Here is a 22852-nt window from a genome sequence, read left to right as displayed (position 1 = left end):
TACATTCCAGCCAGAGTCAGAAGGAGTGTTCAATTTGTACCAGTCAGCCAAGAGCAGATTTCCTGCTGATTTCAGCTCTTTCATTCAGTTCAATATTTCTCTAGCAAGTACTGGAGACAAATCTGCAGTGAAGGTAATGCTTTCAGGTTCAGTTTTCTTCACCATATGTCAAACATAACCTAGTAGATATAATTCTTGGGAAATTAAGACTATTGGTGTGGGGGGGGGGGATTGTGTTTGTATCATGTAGTATTGATGTAGTATTGTGAATGGCACTTGATAGAATTTTGGGTGTAAGAGTTAATGATTTCTGTTTGTTGTTGTTATTTCATTGGTTGGGACAGAGTGACAGCCCTTGGAGAGATTGCTATTGTTGTCAGAGGCCTGAGTTTTGGAGTCTAGTCATATTGTATAACTATTATAGAAGTCAGTTTGCATAATTGTGCATATTTACTAGTTAACATTTGATGCGTTGTCTACAACTACAGTTATCCTGTTTACTTTTATTCAAGTTCTATTTCTATTACTAATTCATCTCTGGCCTCTCTTTAAATTATTGAAAGAAGTCTGTGTTTATGTGTCAAGTCAAAGCCAAGCCAGGAGCTCACATAGGAGTTCGAATAAACCTAATGTTGAAGCAATTTTGTCTCTGCAAAATAATTTGACTCTTTTGTCCCTCCCATGGGATAATTTAACTGGATATAATTTGGGATATTATCGGTCATAAATTTTCTAGTTTTTAATTCTTTTAACTTGGAAGGGTAAGGTTTATTGATTACTACAGCTGAAAATTCCTCAATTCCATGCCATCTGTTTTCTGTTGTTTATAAAATATATAGATAAAATATCATCTTAGTTCTAAACAATGAGATGTTAACCAATAGTTTCACTTTCAGACCTTGCGATCAATAGGCCAGATGATGTAAAGTTCATCTGTTTCTCTGGCCCATGGTTAACAAGGGTTAACTCAGAGGTGCCCAAAGATCCAGAAATTAATAATCCCAGTCTTCACTTCACCATGTGGTGAAACTGGTGAAAATTGGTAGTTAACTGTGTGGTACAGTATGAATCATATATATTACTAACTCTCTCACCAGGTGAAATCTGAACTCTCTTTGTGTAACTTGTACACTGAGCTCCTCGAAAACAGCAGAAGTCAAGACTTAGTTCCTACTTCACAAAAAGGTGTTTTTACACTAGGGAGAAATAAATATCCTTTTCCAAACAGTAAGTTATTTATACTTGCAACTTTTTGATGTTTCAATACTGTGTCATTGAATATATTTATAAATGCTCATCAATTATCTTGTTCATAAATGTTTTGTGTAGAGAGGTATATGTTTGCCTATAAAAATATATATAAATATACTAATGTGTAGTATTTATGAGTTCAATTTTAGGGACTTTTACAAAAAAGAATGGTTTTTACTTTTCTATACATCATTTCTGCAATATACTAGGTTAAGTTGCACTTCAAAAAACAAATTCTAATTAAAACATTGATTCCCTCACAACTAAAAATGGAAAGATGACTGTGAAGAAATTTGTCTGTCTGACAGGTGACTTCATGATAGCAAGTGGATGTGAAGGATATGTGTCAGCCCAGTCATGTAAGTGTTTGTATAGCAAGGCACTGACTATAGCACTTGTTGTTTTTTTTTCAGTGTCACTTTATATGCTGCTGTACCTGTGATAAAGCTACTAGACTAAGTTTAAAACATTTCATTTCAAATTTTGAACAGTTTTTATAGGAAGCTAGAGAACAATTTCATCATTTTAGTCATGTTTTTTTTATTCATATATTTATTAAATATGAAGCATAAATATTTTTTAATAACGGTATTAACCTTCATTGTAGCTGCTGTGAATACTTGAAAAAAAAATCTTTTTTGGACATAGAAAATTAAGAACTATAAGTCGTGCGATCTACAAAATTAGAAAAACAATTGACGACTTAAAGGAAAGGCAATAGATATATTTGTGTTTTGCTCATGCTTATTTTGTTGGCAATGTAAAAAAAAAATAATAATTGCAAAAAAAAAAAATGTACTACAATAATCTAATTCTTCCATTTGGTTTATAGAACATAGTGTTGAGCCTGCTGTTTAGTTCATTTGTTTAAGGCTTTGTAGAATAGCAACTAGCATTTAATAGCATTATTTGTTGAGTATATTTTTAAAATGTATCTTTGAACTGGCAGCCAGTGGCGACATTAGTACAGATTGTCAGCTTATTAGATGGGAGGCTACATATAACGGATGGCATTATCTACTAGGAGAGATTCAGGAACTTCTGAGACAAGTGTCTCATGGAGCAGGTAATGATTTTTAATTTGGTTGTAAGTCATATATATTAAAAGTGCGCAAAAAAAAAATGGGAACACACAAAATGCAGTCTGGGCCATTTTTTAACTATTGAAATCAATTATTGGTTCACTGGTAATTGAACTGAACAGACAATAAAATCTTTCTATTACCATGGAGATTTGTAATAAGATGTATTTGGTTTTAGCAAAGCTATGTTGGAGACAGGCATAGAGCTGAAAAGAAAACTTAAATGGCTTTGTATGCATCAAATGTGGAAAAACTGGGTCACAACTGGGTTACGTGGTCATGTGAAACACTGCACTCATCCTTAATCTTTGGAATCAAAGGCATTGCCATTATAAGGATTTAAAATATAATTATATTTCTTATGAAACAAATCAGAAAAGTAAGGTTTTGGTTATTGGTACCAAACACATCCTATTAACACTCTTAACAGTTTATGTGGCCATAAAGAAATGGGTAGGGTTTGTTTTTTGTACAAAAAGTTTGTAAACCATCCATTTGTGCCATGATTAGTGTTTCTATTCCAGAATGTATAATGTCATCATAGAAGTGCTTAAGAGGAGGTTGACTGATATGTTTTCTGAGAACTGGAGACATTTTTAAAATTGCTTAAGGATATATTTGTATATCCACTTGTCAGCTATTTAACATCATTACATTAGCACCTTGATATCAACAAAAGTAAACACTATGTTGGTCTATAGAGATTTGTCAACTTTCTACTCTACTAAACTAGTGCCTTAAGGATCTGATGCTAATTTTTGTTTCCTTATTATTTTCTTTTATAAAGAACTTGAACATTGAAACTGAAAGGAAAGGTTTCATAATTCTACTTTGACATCAGTAATGAGCTATGCAGTGGTGTCCAACTTAACTAATTCCCCATAGAGTTAGAATTTTATGAGGATGACTTTAAACAGTAGATAAATGAACATCTTGGCTGCTTTTGTACAAGGTAGTATAATTAACAGACCTCATGAGATGAGCTTTTTGTTGAAGTCAAGGTGTCACTGTACTTAGGTTGTAGTTAGTCACAAGCACTTTGCCTCATTGAAGTTGTGCACCAAAGGTGACCTGTATATTTCAGGAATGGTACAAACTGAACAGGTGTTGAAGGTCTCCATGGTAATGAGGCTGGTGAAGGAAATCATGGCCAGTCACACTTCATCTGTTCCAGAGTTTTCTGAGATCACTCAACTAGGTTACCAAATTCTTTTAAGGTGAATTGACTCAAAATATCATTTTCATGATTTCATGTTGAACATATTAACAACTTATTAATATATGACTTAATATGAAACATATGTTTCTGTAATTAAATGTTTAAGGATTTGTTTCCCAGATTTGCCGTTCTGAATCCAGCACCACTAGAATTACTCAGTCACACCATTCAGTGTTTGTCTTTATCTGTTCCAGATTTTTATACAGATGTAAGGGATATTTAACTTTACTTAGCTAATGTGGGAAGCTACATTTTTTAAAATTCCTATTACCTTAATATATATGTATATATGTATATCATTGTTGAGTTTGTTGACCACATTGTGGATGAAAAAAGAAGGGCTGCTCTACATACCTCTATAATAAAAGTATTTTGAAAACTATTTCAAATATAAATGATTTTGATGAATGTATAAACCAAACAAACAAATTGAAATTTCCTTTCTAAATGTCTTATAATAGGAATTTATAAAGTCAGGATGTTTTTGATAAAAAAAAAAAAAAAAATTTTAAAGTTAATTGTTTGAGCTATATCCATATTAGCAATTGGAGAGAATTTTATAAATTTTGAAACAATGGTTTTGTTTGAATTGGCATTATAAGTAATCTATTGTAAATTATAATTTTTGTATCTATAGGTTTTTCATCATCTGAAGCAAACTGGTTTTCTCCCATTTTTAACCAAAAACATAAGTAGTTTCAGTGACATTCAAAGGTTAGTATATTGTCAAGTAGTCATTCTAATTGACTGGTTATTAGAGCTAATCTTCTAGTAAGTTACTGTTAAATAATGCTGCCAACAATTGTACATAAATAAAAAAAATTTAAAGCATTTGTTTTATATGTTTTGGGTGTTCCTTCAGATTTTAAGATTATTATTAGCCCAAATCTCCCAACGGGGATGGTAGTGGGCAGGGTTTGAACCCCTGGGATCATCAAGAGGATGATCTGAGCACAAACTATATGATATATACAACATATAGTGTAATATATTTTCTTTTTAGAATAAAGTATTACCAGAGACAGTATGAGTGAATAAAAATCTGGCTTTCACCATCACCAGATATATACACTCATAAAAAATGTATCTGTTAAATAGACTAAACATGTATAAGCTATAGACATATAAAAACACCAAAAATCATGTCCGCCTTGTTTGGCTTCAAAACAGCAAATAAATGAACCTAGTACACAATGTAACATGTTCATGATGAGCTTCTAATACATTAAAGAGAAAGAATGACAATGGTTATAATGTTATCATAGTTGTTATTGTATTCGGTGGGACTGATCCAAATAAATGAAAACCTAGTTTGATCTCAAAGTTTCTTTCAACATCAAAATTACAATTTATACAAAAAAAACATTAAGATAAATTCTTGCTTATTATATTATTGACATAGATTTCATTTAGATTTGTAAGTTTCACTTTTGAAAATCTGAAATACAAATTTCCACATGGTATTAAATTTTACATTCTTAATTACAAAAAATATTTGCCAATCTGTTTTTGACCATTTTCACTAACTCTAATGTTGTGTTCTGTTCTGACAGTGGGGATGGTGTGAACCAGGGATTGTATGGCTGTGTGTTAACTGGGACTGAATGTGCTCAAGGTGTTTACATTGTCACATTGGCCACCCTGGATCTAGTCACTCAGTTAGTACAGGTCAGTTGCACATCTTTATTGCAATCATTTTGTTTCGTTAAAATATATATTGATAATAATTTCACAATTTGAAATGTTCCTTAAAAAAAACCTTAGCAGTATGTGACATAACATTGACCATCACTATATCATTTTATACTTGTTGATATTGGGTCATTGGGTTGTATTTCCAGACAGTTAGTCCAACTAAACTGTTGTAGACATATTAATTTCTTAATACCTTACTAGAAAAACTTAAACAAACTTTTATTACTTTTGTTGACACTATATATACACTAACACATCTTTGAACTTCAATGTAGATGTGTGTAGAAACACAAATGAAATAGTGATATCTTGAGCATCTTTAACAAAATACAACTCACTTTAAAACTACACATCTCCCTGTCTTTTATCTCCTGTCTGTACACCCACTCCCCTATTTATAACTTCAGCAGTGATGGACTTACTCGCGGTTAAGTCAGAATCTAGTCAGTACATACAAACAAATAATACACCATAATTTTACTCATGGTTACATCAGTATCTAGTCAGTACATACAAACAAATAATCTGCAATAATTTTACTTGTGGTTACATCAAAATCTAGTCAGTACATACAAACAAATTATCCGCCATAATTTTACTCTTGGTTACTTCAGAAACACACACCCAGTCTCCATATTAACCCTTTTCTCACTAGCTAGTACAATTCCAATTGCTTTCTAAAACATTTAATCTAGTTTACTTGACCACCAGAGCCTAGCGTCTGAGGCTTCAGTGCAATCACTAGTCTAGTTCTCAATTCCTGTCTGATCACATTTCTATGACAACCAATTTTTTCTTTTCCCTCAAGTATTCCTCCAAGCAGGGAACTGAGCATGAGCATCTGGCTAGTGTCTTGTTTCTCCTGAGAGAAGTTTTCCCTCGGTATAATAAATGGCGTTTTGTGGATCATGATCAGTATAAATGTATTGGTACGTACACGGTTTCTCTCTGGTATCAGAAAAATGAATTTTTTTAAAATTTCACTCTTGATTAGTACTGTAGTTTCAAAGTCTTTTCTTTTGCCAAACTTTTTAAAAAGCTCTGTGCTCCATATCTTTTCATATATTTAAAAAAAAAAAATTAATATTAAGAAATCATAAAATATTTTTCAACACACAGTGAAAAGTAGCAGCATCTTACATTTATGCTATTTTTAAGTTACTTTAGTAGTTGGATTATTTTACATAGACACTAGCTTACAATATGGTTTACATTTGTCTCTGGTTTCTTTTTGTGCAGGTCAAAAGTGTCTCCAATTGTTTCATGGTATTTTCAATTTTGCAAACATTCTAGAACATCAGAAAGAGCTGAAGCAGCAGTGAGTTGATTCTCTGAGAGATCAGTTGAGAAAGTGTTGAATAGATGAGAAACTTGGTTTTGAGCAAATCCAACATTTGTAAAAACTTGAATAAAACAACATGTACAGCCAGTGTTCCTCGTTGGTTCTAGTCTATCATTTTCAAACTCTTCTGCTAAAAGTTAAATTCTCTGAAATTGGATCTAAATAGTTGTGCAGTTAGAAAACCTGTTGACTACCCTCTAAATACATTGTTAATATTGATCAAATGAAATAACTTTTTGTTGAATCATTGTTGCCTTACCAAAGTATCAGACAGTTAAGAGAAAACATCAATTATCTGATAAATATTATTATTTAAAAAGGACAGTAGAGTAGAGCCATGAAAGTGTGAAGTGGCTATAGATGATCCATAGGGTAAAGCTATAGAAGAACTATTTTTTTCTCTCTTTTAACTTCTTTAGTCAGCCAAGTGTTCAGGAAGCCTGTGTTTACAGTTTATTGTTTACTGATGCTGGGCGAGCGTTGCTAGAAATCATATCCATTGGGGTGGACAACATCCAGTCAGCCATTGCTCAGCAGGCTAGGTAAGTTGAAATACCAGATTACATTGATTTGTTGTTTTTTTTTTATCAAACATTTAACACTGTAATTGAGTAGCTCCTAAACATAGCTTGGGTTGAAAAAATGATTTTATTAGCAGATTTCGAAAGTTGAAGTGTTTATTAGGCTGATTGTTTCAGTGTGAAAAATGGTTTATGAAGAATATATTTATAGCATTGTTTATTTAGCAGGATGTAAAAAATGTGTTTTGAAGGTTAAAAATGCAATTTTCAAAATGTATGGGCAGTTAGTAATGTCTGTTTTTCAAAGCTACTTTGCTATGTTGTGATGTTTTGATTTTCAGTTAACTTCACGAAGCTAATGTAGTGATGTTTCCTGTTTCAGTTTAACTTCTTTTAAATAATATAGTGATGTTTCCTGTTTCAAATTAACTTTACTTAGCTAATGTTGTGATGTTCCCTGTTTCAGTTTAACTTTACTTAGCTAATGTTGTGATGTATTTCAGTCTACTTTTACTTAGCTAATGTTGTGATGTATTTCAGTTTACTTTTACTTAGCTAATGTTGTGATGGTCCCTGTTTCAGTTTAACTTTACTTAGCTAATGTTGTGATGTATTTCAGTCTACTTTTACTTAGCTAATGTTGTGATGTATTTCAATTTACTTTTACTTAGCTAATGTTGTGATGTTCCCTGTTTCAGTTTAACTTTACTTAGCTAATGTTGTGATGTATTTCAGTCTACTTTTACTTAGCTAATGTTGTGATGTATTTCAGTTTACTTTTACTTAGCTAATGTTGTGATGTTCCCTGTTTCAGTTTAACTTTACTTAGCTAATGTTGTGATGTTCCCTGTTTCATTTTAACTTTACTTAGCTAATGTTGTGATGAATTTCAGTTTACTTTTACTTAGCTAATGTTGTTATGTTCCCTGTTTCAGTTTAACTTTACTTAGCTAATGTTGTGATGTATTTCAGTTTACTTTTACTTAGCTAATGTTGTGATGTATTTCAGTTTACTTTTACTTAGCTAATGTTGTGATGTTTCCTGTTTCAGTTTAACGTCTTTTAAATAATATAGTGATGTTCCCTGTTTCAGTTTAACTTTACTTAGCTAATGTTGTGATGTTCCCTGTTTCAGTTTAACTTTACTTAGCTAATGTTGTGATGTATTTCAGTTTACTTTTACTTAGCTAATGTTGTGATGTATTTCAGTTTACTTTTACTTAGCTAATGTTGTGATGTTCCCTGTTTCAGTTTAACTTTACTTAGCTAATGTTGTGATGTATTTCAGTCTACTTTTACTTAGCTAATGTTGTGATGTATTTCAGTTTACTTTTACTTAGCTAATGTTGTGATGTTCCCTGTTTCAGTTTAACTTTACTTAGCTAATGTTGTGATGTTCCCTGTTTCAGTTTAACTTTACTTAGCTAATGTTGTGATGAATTTCAGTTTACTTTTACTTAGCTAATGTTGTGATGTTCCCTGTTTCAGTTTAACTTTACTTAGCTAATGTTGTGATGTATTTCAGTCTACTTTTACTTAGCTAATGTTGTGATGTATTTCAGTTTACTTTTACTTAGCTAATGTTGTGATGTTTCCTGTTTCAGTTTAACTTCTTTTAAATAATATAGTGATTTTCCCTGTTTCAGTTTAACTTTACTTAGCTAATGTTGTGATGTTCCCTGTTTCAGTTTAACTTTACTTAGCTAATGTTGTGATGTATTTCAGTTTACTTTTACTTAGCTAATGTTGTGATGTATTTCAGTTTACTTTTACTTAGCTAATGTTGTGATGTTCCCTGTTTCAGTTTAACTTTACTTAGCTAATGTTGTGATGTATTTCAGTCTACTTTTACTTAGCTAATGTTGTGATGTTCCCTGTTTCAGTTTGCTGAAAGGTCTTGGTGTTGACATGGTGGAACTCATCCAGATTGCCTTATCTCTACTCAACCTATTGTTGCTTCTCAAACCTCCCAATCTTGGTGCTTCTCCTGTGGAGCAGGCTCTGTCTTCTCAACCCCCTGGCCGTCAGCACCAGCATCTGGTGGCCACCATAGCCCAGTACATCTTTCATCGTCACAATCACAGATTACCCAATTTGTCAGTTTTGTTGCTAAAACGGTTGGCCATGGTAAGTTTACTTGAGTTTTATATCCCAAGTCTATATCAAACTTATGTAACCTGTAACAACCTGAACTCTGACCTTTGAACTCACAATATTTGCCTCCTCATTAAAATGTATTTCCCAACCCTCAGGTTTCACCAATGTCAATCCTTGCTTGTCTTGGCAATGAAGCTGAGTCAATTAGAGATATGTTTCTGACAAGACTACAAGCAGTTTCTGAGGTACAGTGGAATTTCTTTTTTTCTTCACAACTCTACCTTTTGGCAAATAGCTGCATTGATCTGTTGTAATAAAATAACACTAATAAAACTACCAATGTATTAGCTTCATTCAACAATATTCATCTCAAAAGTAAAAACAAACATGCCTCACTTGAGGGATTGCTCGAGTACAATGGATTCACCACAGACATGACCTACCGACACATTGGACACACACACACAAAAATAAAACAGCTACATTGCACTACTCTGTGAGTTATGTATTTGAGTAAAAATTGAAATTTTCATTGTCCTGTTTTGTATTGCATTGTCCAGGACATTCAACTGAAAGTTAGCATCCTAGAGTTCCTGTCTGTATGTGTTGACACACAACCTGGTCTTCTAGAACTGTTTCTAAATGTTCAGCAGCCCGAAGACAAAGCTACAGAGAAAACCAAAGTAAGACATTCAAATCTTTTTTTATATAAGTTTTTAGTAGTTAGATTAAAATGTTTTTACCTAAAGCTTATGTAGGATTTCTGTAAATAGATATTATAATTTTATCCATCATTTCTTTTCAAGTTAGAGATTTATTTGCTAGTTTAAGTTTATCTTAGCTCACTTGTCCCCTGTTTTCAGTTTCCCAGTTAAACTTACATAATTTCACCCAGACTAACACTTATACTTACCTAAAGTGCAATTCTCTAAAGTACAACTCTATAACCACATGAAGAAATGTTCTACAAAGGCGGCCAACAACAGTGTTGATAATTTTACTAATTTTTTTTTTTTTTCTAATTTCAGCCCGATTTGAAAGTTGGACGTAACAGCTGCCTGCCCATACTGCTGGACTTGATGGAGGTCAAAAAACAGTGTACTTATGAATGTCCACCTGAACTGCTGTGTGCCTGTCTGGACCTTGTTCACTCTCTGTGGCATGGAATGAGAGAAACACCCATGACTGTTCTCAGAGATAAGTGAGTACATTTAATACATGGCTGGTTTTAATAAGCACTTCAGCTTGATGCATTGATGGTTGTGGTTTTAATAAGCACTTCAGCTTGATGCATTGATGGTTGTGGTTTTAATAAGCACTTCAGCTTGATGCATTGATGGTTGTGGTTTTAATAAGCACTTCAGCTTGATGCATTGATGGTTGTGGTTTTAATAAGCACTTCAGCTTGATGCATTGATGGTTGATTGTTATTTCAAATGATATTTACTGTCTAAATATTCAAGTCTATTAATTCAGTTCTAAGCTGTCCTTTGGTGATTACTAAGAGCATAGCAGACATTTGTTATTGAGCTGCTAGTTGAATATTTATTTTAAATTTTGGCTTCATATGAAATAGTTGCACATTCAGTGACTACAACTTGAATTATTGCTGTTGTCTTTGTTTCAGAGATAGTTTCTGGCCCAGTGTGTTAGCACCCTTGTTGAAGGACCTCCCAGTTGCAGACAAACAGGTAAAACTAACTTCGTAGAATATTTAGAATATATCTATGTATTAAAAATTATATCCAGTTTTGAACTTGGTTCCCATTCTGTTATTGATTACAACAAACTTTGTTCTGAGATAAAAGGAATAAAGTTTTATAAGACTCCCTTGTACATCCAAGTAGTCAATGAAGTCCACTTGGCTGTCAAGTAATAGTATTAGATTGTGTCTCTACTCTAATAGAGTCACTTGTGTTCTAAGACTAAGATGTCTTTAATCATCCTTATTGGAAATGTGATGATAAGAACTTTTTTTCCCAGTAAATAACAATATTCCAGAAAAGACACAACACCGAAAAGTTCAGTGATTTCTTTGTAACTTGTAACTTGACATTAATGTTTGTTTTCAGATCTAAATATTTATATTGACACAATCGATTCATAATTTACATTGAATGTACTAATGTCTGTCAATGTGTTGATCTTGTCCTTCTATATAGCTAGTAAGGCTGCCTACTATATTCTAAGATACACTTTTCATCGGTACGTGACGTTTTGGCGCCGCCATTTTGGCCCCGCCGTTTTGGCGACGGGACGTTTTGGCGCGAGATATCATTTGACGATAATTCAATAAGCACGTAGCTTTTTTTAAATGAACCCTTGAATTCCAGTGACTTAGGCAAATAACCATGGTGTCTATGTATACTTAACTTAAAGTATTTTGAGAAACATGGTACATGCATTATATTTTTACTTATTATTAGCAAGTGTTTGGTATGTATAGCTGGAGATACCTTACAGTCATTAAATAAACCAATGTTAATGTTAACAAATAATTGCATCAATTTTTAGTCTATCATCGTTTCATTTTGTTTTTAATTTTAAAGTAATATCTTTAAAAAAAAATTTGAAAATAAAAGTGTGCCTCTTAATAACCACACATACACAAGCCAAAATGTTTATAAAATGATGTGAAAAATAAACACACATTTAAATTTAGTACGTGAAAAATATGTCTTAACACAAACACTCATGCAAAACATAGATATGAATAAACATACATAATGTATTTCGCGCCAAAACGGCTCGCGCCAAAACGGCGGCGCCAAAACGGCCTTTTTCAACTTTTCATTCATTCTTTATAGCTAGTAAGGCTGCCTACTATATTCTAAGATACACTTTTCCTTCTTTCCTTATAGCTAGTAAGGCTGCCTACTATATATTCTAAGATACACTTTTCATTCATTCTTTATAGCTAGTAAGGCTGCCTACTATATTCTAAGGTACACTTTTCATTCTTTCTTTATAGCCTCTGAAAGGTTACACTCACTTTATACTGTACTAGACTTGACTTCTTGTCCATGTCTGTTCCAGTATAAGAATTTAACATTGATCTTTGTATGTCTCCAAGTGTTTTATAATTCTGTTTAGTCTGAAACTAATGGCTCATTGCCTGAAATTGAGAAGTTCATTTTTTTTTTTTTCATCAGGCCTTCAAGTTTCAAACAAGACTGCGTGCATCTGCTTTGAGACTTGCAGCTCTGGAAGTGCATGCTGTACCTACGTAAGTTGGTGACTTGATACGGTTTCAAGCATCGCCTCCAACTCAGTAGCTATGTTCAATATTTTGTTCTTTATTTTTCAGTTCCCAGCTTAGTAGCAGCTTTAAGAAAAATCTGGGCTCAACATTTGCCAATGAAAGGATAGTGTACTGGTCAAATGTAAGTAATGTGTAATAGTGTTTTTGTTGTACTGGTCAAATGTAAGTAATGTGTAATAGTGTTTTTGTTGTAGTTTTAGTCCACAAGTATTAGTAGGCAATGTAAAAGATCAGTGAATTACAGTCTTTGTTTTCAAAGAATATTTACTGTTTAAATGTTTACAATTATTTGTTGGTATATGTGAGACTTATTTTTTTTTTATATTCTAAAACATAAATGTAGAACATACTAAAGCAAGCTCATCATAGATCTGGTTTTATGTTCTGATGATATCTGGGTTTTTACTTGCTACTATAAAAAAATCAAATAAAGCATTAGGGTTTATTAAAACAAATTTCTATAAATCAAATAAGAACATAAAACTAAAATGTTATTTAACCTTGGTTAGGCCAATAATAGAATATGCATCCTCCATTTGGGACCCCTCAAGAAAACATTAAGAAACTGGAACAGACACAAAATAGAGCAGTGAGATTCATAACAAATGAATATTCACATTTGACTAGAGTAACACCTTTAGTAAAATCACTAAATTTAGAAAGCCTTCAGGACAGAAGACTCAAAAGTAAAGTAGCAATTATACATAAAACACTGAACCATAATCTTCAAATTCAAAAACAAAGTTTAATAAAATACTCTGAAAGACACAAAGATAAAGGCACATTCCTCGTCCCATATGCTAGGGAAAGACACAAAGATAAAGGCACATTCCTCGTCCCATATGCTAGGACAAATTTGTACAAATACTCCTTCTTCCCTAGTGCTATTAGGGCATGAAATGGTTTGCCTGAGCTAGCCAGGAAAATCAGTGACTTGGCAGAATTTAGGTCATTGGTTAATATGCATGACTAAATGCATGACGCGTAGGACGTAATCATCTTCTTTTTTGAAGTAACATCTGTATTATATAAGATAAGATACTTTTGACTTTCTTTTATTGATGGGCACTTCTTTTAGAGGAAACGCTTCTTTTAGAGGAATTAATGCCTAGTCTTATATCTGCCATGTAAACTTCCCTTCAGAAACTCCTTCCTCAATGCAATACTCTCTTTGATTTTTGCACTGACAGCTTTCCTTATCTCCACAGGCTATTAAAGATTGCATTCTTACAGCGGCCAAGGAAACCAAAGCATTGGAAGCACATCATGACCAGACAGTGGCAGACCTCCCAGCTCTTAATTTGCTCTTAGCATGGAAGAGTTTCTTGACTACATTAACATGTTATAAGGTGAATATCTCACTACACATCGCTATCTCATCTCTACCTGTGGTGTGGGGCATAGGCCACCAACCAGCTTCCTCCACGTGTCTCAATACTGGGCAAGTCTCTCCAATCATGTCATATTCCTCTTGCAGAGGAGTGAGGTGAGGTCCTGAGATGTTGTGTGCAGTCTTGCGAACGTTTTGGCCAGCATCGCCATTATCTCTGCTATATTTCTACTTAATTTTACTTTTTACACTAATAAATTGATGCCTCCATTTCAATTCCTAATAAAGAAATTTATTTTTCAGCTACAAATGTTCTCATTGACATCAATACATCCCCAATAAGTAACCATAGAAAGCATTCAGTTTTTACAGAGAATAATTTGAACTACATTTTGAAATTGTTGTAATTTGTCCATCCCAACTAAAAATCTTCATTTCAATCATATTGTTCATAGTCTAATGACAACAAAACTGTATCTACAAGCTATACAAATAATTCACATTGGTCTTCAGGTCACAGACATTAAGCTGTCTGACAAGATAAAATATACAATTCTTCTTGACCTGCTTCATGGCATCAATGCTCAGTTTGAATCAGGTGATCCAACGCCTGTGAAGATGAAACTTGCTTCTATAGCCAGCGGGCTGTATTTTACATTAATCAAATCATGGGGAAAGTAAGTAGAAACATCAACCATAATGTCAAGTATATTAATTTTGTTTTTAGGATTTCATAGTGGTCAGAAGCTTGACTGAGCTTGAATCCTTGTTTAGTTTATATTTTTTCAATAACATTGATGATTTCTTATACTTTCTATTTCATTTTGGTCTTGGCAAAGTGTTAAATGCTTGGCTGCTAAACTGTTGGTCTCAATTGCATTTCTAGTGGAGGTTCGAATCTTTAATACTGAACTTAAGGATGCTCTTGTATGCATCTAGATTCCATGGGGTTGTTCCATATCTCTTAAGCTAAAGGAGGTGTGTTGGCTGAGCGGTAAAGTGCTTGGCTTCCGAACTAGGGGTTCCGTGTTTGAATCTTGGTGAAGACTGGGATTTTTAATTTTGGGATCTTTGGGTACCTCTGAGTTCACCCAGCTTTTATGGGTACCTGACATTTGTTGGGGAAAAGTAAAGGCTGTTGGTCATTGTGCTGGTCACATGACACCCTTTTTAACCCAATCTTCACCATGATTCAAACCCAGGACCTTGAATCGGAAGCCTAGTGGTTTACCACTCAACCACCTCACCTCCAAATCACTTAGATCTATTAGGCCTACAAGGCTAAATTAATAGACCTACAGACTACAATGTTTATATGTTTCTGCATCATCTTTCTAAGGTTTAAACTATCAAATGGGTGTACATTATGTTCCTTCAGTTAATAAATTATTGTTCACTGCTTATAAATTAATTAAAACTATTAGATATTGCCCTATAGAGCTTCAGTTTCACACTATAGCCTATATGAAATTATGCATAGCGTGAGATGTAAACACCACCACCACATAACTCTGAAGAAATATGGAACAACCCTAGTAATTGAGTTCCAAACAATAGTTGAGCAAATTGAAGGTTGGGGATACTTATGCTAGCAAAATGAAACCCCTGTTTACAATGGTTACAGAACTGAAAGCCTTGATTTTGAATCCCAATAGACATTTTTTGTTTTCATTTAATAAAAATGTAATGCAAAGACGAATTTATTTTCGAATACTAAATCTTTATTTTCACTCATTATCCTTAACTGGACTGTGCGCAATCTATTTCATATAGGACCCCGCAAATGTTAAGGCCCGCCCTGAGTATCATCTTAAGTGTGTACAAGTAAGGCGTAGATAAGCTGTGTTATGACCATTTCTTATGTTTTGGTATGGGACACCAGCAAAATAATATTAAAGTAAAAGCTACCTACAGGTCTACGCAATTAAAGTGTAAACAATTTATAAAGCCATTAAAACACAATAACTAACGTCCCGAGAAATGACGTTAAACTGCGCTCCTCTTTCCTTAGCACTTTTGGAGCTCAAAAGTGCCCTACTTCTTTTCTATCATTGTGTCTGCCTCCTCTTTTCCTAAGTCTGCCTTCATTGATCATCACACTGTCTCCTTAACTTTAAATTCTCACTACGTCCTAGACCAGTCCGTTTGCCGTGGACTGCGACGGGTAAGGGGGGATAAAGAGATCCTGGTGTTTGAGTGGTGGCTATCTGAGGATAAACCACAACAACACAATACTTTGGCTCCAAGTTCCCCTAGACCTGAGACCCAGATGGCCCGCTCTGGGTCAACCGGCTGGTCATGCCGAGCTACCAGCATAGGTCGTCGACCTATGCTGGAGGGCGGTGGCTGGAGGGTCAATCAGGGAGCTGCTGTATCGGACACATGTCCGATGTAGCAGCTGACTGAGTATAGCACCTGTGTAGCCCTGGCGGGCTCATTCTGGACATCTGAATGGCCCGTCCCCTTGTTGGACTCGATGGCGGGTGGGGAGCACAGGTGCCGAATTAACCAAAATATATATGGACCAAAAAACACACACAAAACTACTTGCCCCAGACCTATGTCTGGGCAAGAAACGACGAATTGACTATAAAAAAGAGGAGGTCCCAAAAAGCTGTGCCACCTGGCCATCATTTCTGGTGGTTAGATGCACAGAGGAGGGAAAAAGCCTGACCAAGTTGAGCCCTTTTATTATCTATAAGGGACTCAAGTCAGTAGTGGGAGAGCCCAAGAGTGTGTCTAAGCTACACAAAACAATGGAACTCCTTGTAGAAGTAGACAGCAAGACACACTCTGATGGGCTTTTAAGATGCAGAAGACTCTGTGATCTCCAAGTGGAAGTCATGCCACACAAGAGTCTGAACACCAGCAGAGGTGTAATCAGCTCTAGGGACCTACTGGAATGTTCCGAGAAGGAAATAGTGGAGGGCATTGAAGGAGTCACCCATGCCCGGCGCATTACCAGGCGCAGGGAGGGTGAGGAGGTCAAAACCGCCACTATTATCCTCACATTCGGAACTAGGACACCGCCAGAGTATGTGAAGGCAGGATACCTACGAGTTCCAGTGAGGCCCTACATACCTAACCCCATGAGGTGCTTCAAGTGCCAGGGTTATGGACACGGCGCGGCAGTCTGTAAGAGGAACACTGTGTGTGCCAGATGTGCTGGAGAGGGTCATGAGGACAAGGGCTGCACAGCCCAGTTCAAATGCCCAAACTGTCAAGCTGGCCACTCAGCCTACTCCAAGGACTGCCCTGTGTGGAAACAGGAGGTTGCCGTGCAGGAGTACAAGGCAAGAAACGGATGTACCTTTAGCCAGGCGAAATCGGCTGTACTGGCCCTACCCAAGGGCCAATTCGGCTTGACAAAGACCTATGCCCAGGCTGTTGCTAAGAAAGGAAGATCCATAGCCACACAGATGGACACATTGACCCCACCACCCCCTCCTCCTCCCCCAACTCAGAAGAAAACACCGCCAAAGAACACACCTCTGAAGAAACAAGAAAGCCCTGTTGTCATGCTAAAGAACAGGTTCTCTGTGCTCGCTGATGAGAGCATGGAGACTGAGCAGCATGTCAAAACCAATACTCCGGGAGAACCCGGAGACATCATGTCTGACACAGGTTCTCCTCAGAGAACCCAGCCAGACACCCCAACCTCTACTGAGTTAGAGGTTGACCAACTCCCTAAGGGGAGAAATCAAAGCGGAGAGGATGCCCGAGGTGAGAGAGGAGGAAATAACCTCCGCTCTAACCAGAGGGATCTCCCCTCTCCAGAGAGAAAGACTTCCCCCAAAAGGGGGTTGTCCTCCTCTCCATCCAAACCCAAGAATAAAAATACCAAGGTCACTGGAATAAAGGGACCCCCCCCCCCCGGGGGCCTCCCAAGGCCAAATAGCTCCAAGTAGGTCATCTAGAATAAGCCATGGATTCCAGAATTGTACAGTGGAATTGTAGAGGCCTCAAGGCCAATTACGAGGAAATGCAGCTACTGATGGACTCTGAGACTCCTGTAGCTGTCTGCTTACAGGAAACATTTCTAAAAGATTGCATCAGCTTCCGAAGCTACCGTGCTTACACCAAGAATGTTGAGGATGCAGAGAGAGCATCAGGTGGAGTCTGTATCCTTGTGAAGGATAGCATCCCCCATGAGAGGGTAGAACTACAGACCACACTACAGGCCGTAGCAGCTAGGATAACCCTTCACAAGGTTATCACTTGCTGCAGCCTGTATCTACCACCAGGCGCTCCATTAAACCGAACAGACATGGAGGACCTATTGAAACAACTCCCCCGGCCTTATTTAATCCTTGGGGATTTCAATGCCCATAACACCATGTGGGGATCCAACAATACCGACACAAGAGGTCGTATGCTGGAGGATATCTTCCTCCAACATGATTTATGCATACTTAATGATGCATCACCGACCTACTTGCACCCAGGAACTGGATCATTCACATGCATTGACCTCACCGTATGCGTCCCCGGACTTCTGGACGATTTTAAATGGTCAGTTAGCAATGATCTACGGGGAAGTGATCACTTCCCAATCATCATTACTAACAATCTCCCTTCATTGGGACGACCTCAGCGGTGGAAACTGAATAAGGCCGATTGGGAACAATTCCAAAAAAGATGCTCTGAGGATATCACAGAAAATATCCTCCATGAACAGAACCCAGCTGATACCTTTGCTAGCAAGCTACTAAGTATAGCCAGGAAAGTTGTACCCCTAACCTCTGCAAATCCAAAACGGCCTAGCAAACCATGGTTTGATACAGCTTGCAAAAGTGCTATTGGTGATAGGAAAAAACGACTGGCTGCATTTATAAAGAATCCTTCCCAGGAAAACCTAAAGCTATTCAGGATAGCTAGAGCAAAGGCTAGACAAACCATACGGTCAGCCAAAAGGAATTCCTGGAGAAGTTTTGTCGGCAGTCTGGATGCCAAAACTTCTGCTAGAGCGGTTTGGAAGGCAGTAAGGCGAATCAAAGGGAAAGAATCAAATGCAATAGGGCATTTGAAAAATCAAGGACGAACTGTCACGTCCCCCAGAGAAATAGCTGACTGCCTTGCATCCTCAATAGCAGAAAAATCATCCACTGCACACTACACGCCAGAGTTCCAAAAAGTCAAAACCAGGGAGGAAAGACACCCCATTGATTTCAGGTCAGAGAACAATGAAGACTACAACAAACCGTTCTCGCTTGAGGAACTGAGGGAATCGCTGGACAAGTCACATGACACAGCGCCTGGAGAAGACGAAATCCATTACCAGTTCCTCAAGCACCTTCCCGAACCCTCATTGGCAGTCCTGCTAGGGGTCTATAACTGTGTGTGGCAAACAGGCGCTTTCCCAAACAGCTGGAGGAAAGCCACAGTTATACCGATACCTAAACCGGGAAGAGACGGCTCTGACCCAGCTAACTATCGACCAATAGCACTAACAAGCTGCATCTGCAAAACCATGGAAAGAATGATTAACAGTAGGCTGGTCTGGTACCTGGAAAGGAATAAAGTGATCTCAAACTACCAGTGCGGATTCCGGCAGGGGCGGACAACAACTGACCACCTGGTAAGGCTGGAAGCTTATATTAGAAATGCATTACTCAGAAGAGAACATCTAGTAGCTGTATTCTTCAATATAGAAAAGGCCTATGACACAACCTGGAAACATGGCATTCTACGTGACCTGGCGCTTATGGGGCTTAAGGGACACCTCCCCCGTTTTGTGGAGGAATTCCTGAAAGATCGAAAATTTCATGTTCGAGTGGGCAACTCCGCTTCTGACACTCATGACCAGGAAATGGGTGTACCCCAGGGCAGCATTCTGTCAGTCACCCTGTTCAACATTAAAATAAATAGCATCATAAATGCGCTGTCCCCTGGCATAGAGTGCTCTTTGTATGTCGATGACTTTGTCATTCTTACTTATGGGAAAAACATGAACACCTTAGAAAGGAAATTACAGTTATGTTTAAACAAAATTCAGGGTTGGGCAAACTATAATGGTTTCAAATTCTCAGACTCCAAAACAGTTAGTATGCATTTTTGTAATCTAAGGGGACTCCACCCAGACCCTGAACTATTTATACACAAAAAGAAGATCCCTGTCGTGAAAACTACAAAATTTTTAGGCCTCACCTTAGATTCCAAATTTAATTTTCTCCCCCACATTAAGGAACTTAAGAAGAAATGCCAAAAGTCATTAAACATACTAAGAGTACTCAGCCATACGGACTGGGGAGCTGACAGAGATACCTTGCTGCTGCTCTATCGGAGTCTAATTCGATCCAAGCTAGACTACGGATCCATAATATATGGAGCAGCAAGGAAGTCGTACCTAAAAATACTGGAACCAATACAAAATGCTGCCCTGCGTCTCTGTCTCGGCGCGTTTCGTACATCACCTATCCCAAGTCTCCATGTGGAGGCTTGAGAACTCCCCATGGATATAAGAATGAAAAAGCTTGCAATGCAGTATATAGTCAAGCTAAAATCCAACCCCACGAACCCTGCTTTTGACTCCATATTTAACCCCACAGAGGTAGAATTATACAATCGAAGGCCTAACGTCATACAGCCGCTGGGCCTTCGAATGAGAGAACCCATCCAAAATTTAACCCCACCCATTGACCAAATCTCTAAAATAGAAACCCCTCAGAATCCTCCTTGGCTAATGAATAAACCCAAATTAAATTTATCCCTCCTTAATTTCAAAAAAGAAAATACAGACCCAAGCATACTACAAGTCCACTTTAGGGAACTGCAGGAGAGCTACGGAGATTGTGGCACCATCTACACAGACGGATCCAAAATGGAGGGAAAGGTCGCGTGTGCCTGCTCCTTTCGGAACAAAACAATCTCCCGTAGACTCCCCGATGGCTGCTCCATCTTTACGGCCGAATTGCACGCAATATTGCTTGCACTTATGGCCGTAAAGGCATCAGAAAGGAGGAAATTTATAATCTGCTCCGACTCCAAATCTGCATTGCAAGCTTTGGGGCGGATGAAGACTGACATCCCATTGGTACATAAGAGCCTGAAGCTGTTGGACCTAATAACAGATGACCGTAGGGATGTCACCTTCATCTGGGTCCCCTCCCATGTTGGCATTGAGGGAAACGAAGCCGCAGACAGAGAAGCAAAGAGAGCCCTAAATCATGCGGTGTCAGGAACCCAAATCCCCTACTCGGACCTGAGACAAAGTATTGCCTCTGCCACCTATCGAGAGTGGCAGAACCGATGGGAGGCTGAGACTCACAGTAAACTCAGGCAGATTGTGGCGGATGTCAGGTGGCGGCCCACATCTAAGGGTCTGACAAGGCGTGGTAGCACAACCATGTCCAGACTTAGGATTGGCCACACCTACATCACGCACTCTTTTGTACTGAAGAGAGAGGAGCCCCCACTTTGCGAGTACTGTGACTCTCGCCTCACCGTGGAACATATCCTCGTTGATTGCCCCAGATACCAGGATGTCAGGGCGAAACATTTTAGAGCCACTAATCTAAAAACACTATTTAATAATGTCGACCCTGGGAAGGTACTGGGCTTTATTCGGGAAGTGGGGCTATCTACGAAGATGTGATTTCTGAATTTGTGAACATGCACTATTTACATTAGATTTTTACCAAATATTTAAATTTTTACTACCTTTACTATTTTAACTGTGAATAGACCTTAATTTTAATTATATTACTGTATAGAATCTGGCCCTTGCTGTTTAGAGAGAGAGTAGTCCTTAAGGGACTGCAGGCACGACATGGCCTAAATTGTGCCGATGTGCCTCAAATCAACAAATCAAACACAATAACTAATCATACATCAACAAATTTAATTTCATTATTTTTCTTCCATAGTTTCATAATAGATCAATCTACAATAAGATGGTGCGCAAATATTTAATTAGACCAATTGATTCATTAAAACTTGTTCTTGTTTGCGAAGAAATGTTTTAGTGTGCTGCTGTAAGTCTATTGACGTAAGCGTTGTCAAGTTTTTTTCCCTATGACGTCATGGAAAAAATTTCATTCATAAAACATTCTAGCCAAAATTAATTTTTCGATAATGAGACATTTTCAAAGCGATATAATGTTGACCTCGAGTTTTCCCGATGTGGCCAATGAGTTGAGAATTTTTTTTATCATTAATATACACATTCCTTGAAATTTTAAAGAAAATCGTTAGAGCCATTTTCGAAATAAAATTTATATATATATACAAGAATTGCTCGCTTTAAGAGTATAGGATAATGGCTAACATTAGTTAGTTGTTTCCTAACTTGCTTTTAAAATATATAAGGGAAGAAACAAATTTTGTTTACTGCAGTATCAATTATTACCTACGTACAAAGTTTCTCTTACAACAGAGATATCAGCCAATGTGAAGGTTCTCAGGCCAACAAGTCTGCTTCAGAGGATGTGGTCAGTAGTTTGACTAGTGCCATTTCAGGCATCAGAGAATCTACTGGAGTGGACATGATCTTACCATCTGTACACATTGGTCTTCTGGGTGCGGTCACCTCTATACTTCAGCAATGTGGACCTAAAATTATACCTCAACAATGTGGACCTAAAATAGACAGTAGGTTATTGTTAGATACTTCAATTGATTTAAATCTAGCTCTGTTTCTTGGTTTTCAGCTCAACCAATTTTTTTTATATTGAAAGTTTGACCTTTTTTTAATCGCTATATATTTTAAAGAATTATTATTTTAAAAAAACGTCTTTTTTTTCTTCATGTTTTAATGCTTTCTTTATTTTATTAGCACAAAGGAGTCATTTCTGTTCAGCTCTGTAAGCCTGTTGTTTACTTGATTAAAATCTAAGTCTGAGTATCTGATTTATGTTGAAGCTAGAAAATCTGATGTGCATGACTCTTAATAATACAATATTCTGCCCCTAAAGTTCTTTTTTGAAATGTATAAAACTGATGATATTCAGGGATATAGTATATACAGTCGCATCAGGTTAATCAGACCACATTGGGACCATTGTTTTTGTCTGATTAACACATTACCAGTAAATATATGTATAATATATATTATG

General features: G+C 36.7%; 1 protein-coding gene across 3 annotated transcripts in view; it reads left to right on the top strand.

Annotated features, from left to right (window-relative positions):
- Positions 1-22852, top strand: part of LOC106064844 (nucleoporin NUP188-like) — a 47469-nt gene that overhangs the window by 11287 nt on the left and 13330 nt on the right. Inside the window, exons 16-36 of one of the 3 annotated variants that reach the window (XM_056041315.1) lie at positions 11-133; positions 1098-1227; positions 1560-1610; positions 2201-2317; positions 3418-3550; positions 3673-3760; positions 4190-4266; positions 5106-5220; positions 6056-6176; positions 6487-6565; positions 7009-7131; positions 8994-9237; positions 9363-9452; positions 9768-9890; positions 10236-10408; positions 10835-10898; positions 12360-12433; positions 12515-12590; positions 13678-13818; positions 14313-14476; positions 22159-22388. In XM_056041315.1, the coding sequence (XP_055897290.1) occupies positions 11-133; positions 1098-1227; positions 1560-1610; positions 2201-2317; positions 3418-3550; positions 3673-3760; positions 4190-4266; positions 5106-5220; positions 6056-6176; positions 6487-6565; positions 7009-7131; positions 8994-9237; positions 9363-9452; positions 9768-9890; positions 10236-10408; positions 10835-10898; positions 12360-12433; positions 12515-12590; positions 13678-13818; positions 14313-14476; positions 22159-22388 (2536 nt within the window). Of the gene's footprint in view, positions 1-10; positions 134-1097; positions 1228-1559; positions 1611-2200; positions 2318-3399; positions 3551-3672; positions 3761-4189; positions 4267-5105; positions 5221-6055; positions 6177-6486; positions 6566-7008; positions 7132-8993; positions 9238-9362; positions 9453-9767; positions 9891-10235; positions 10409-10834; positions 10899-12359; positions 12434-12514; positions 12591-13677; positions 13819-14312; positions 14477-22158; positions 22389-22852 lie in introns of all 3 variants that reach the window. The other 2 variants (XM_056041314.1, XM_056041313.1) reach the window with 2 other exon arrangements.

The sequence above is a fragment of the Biomphalaria glabrata genome, chromosome 9 (genome assembly GCF_947242115.1).
Source record: "Biomphalaria glabrata chromosome 9, xgBioGlab47.1, whole genome shotgun sequence".
In the NCBI taxonomy this organism is placed as follows: Eukaryota; Metazoa; Mollusca; class Gastropoda; family Planorbidae; genus Biomphalaria; species Biomphalaria glabrata.
Note: the sequence above shows the minus strand (reverse complement) of the source record. Positions and strands in the feature narration are given on the sequence as shown.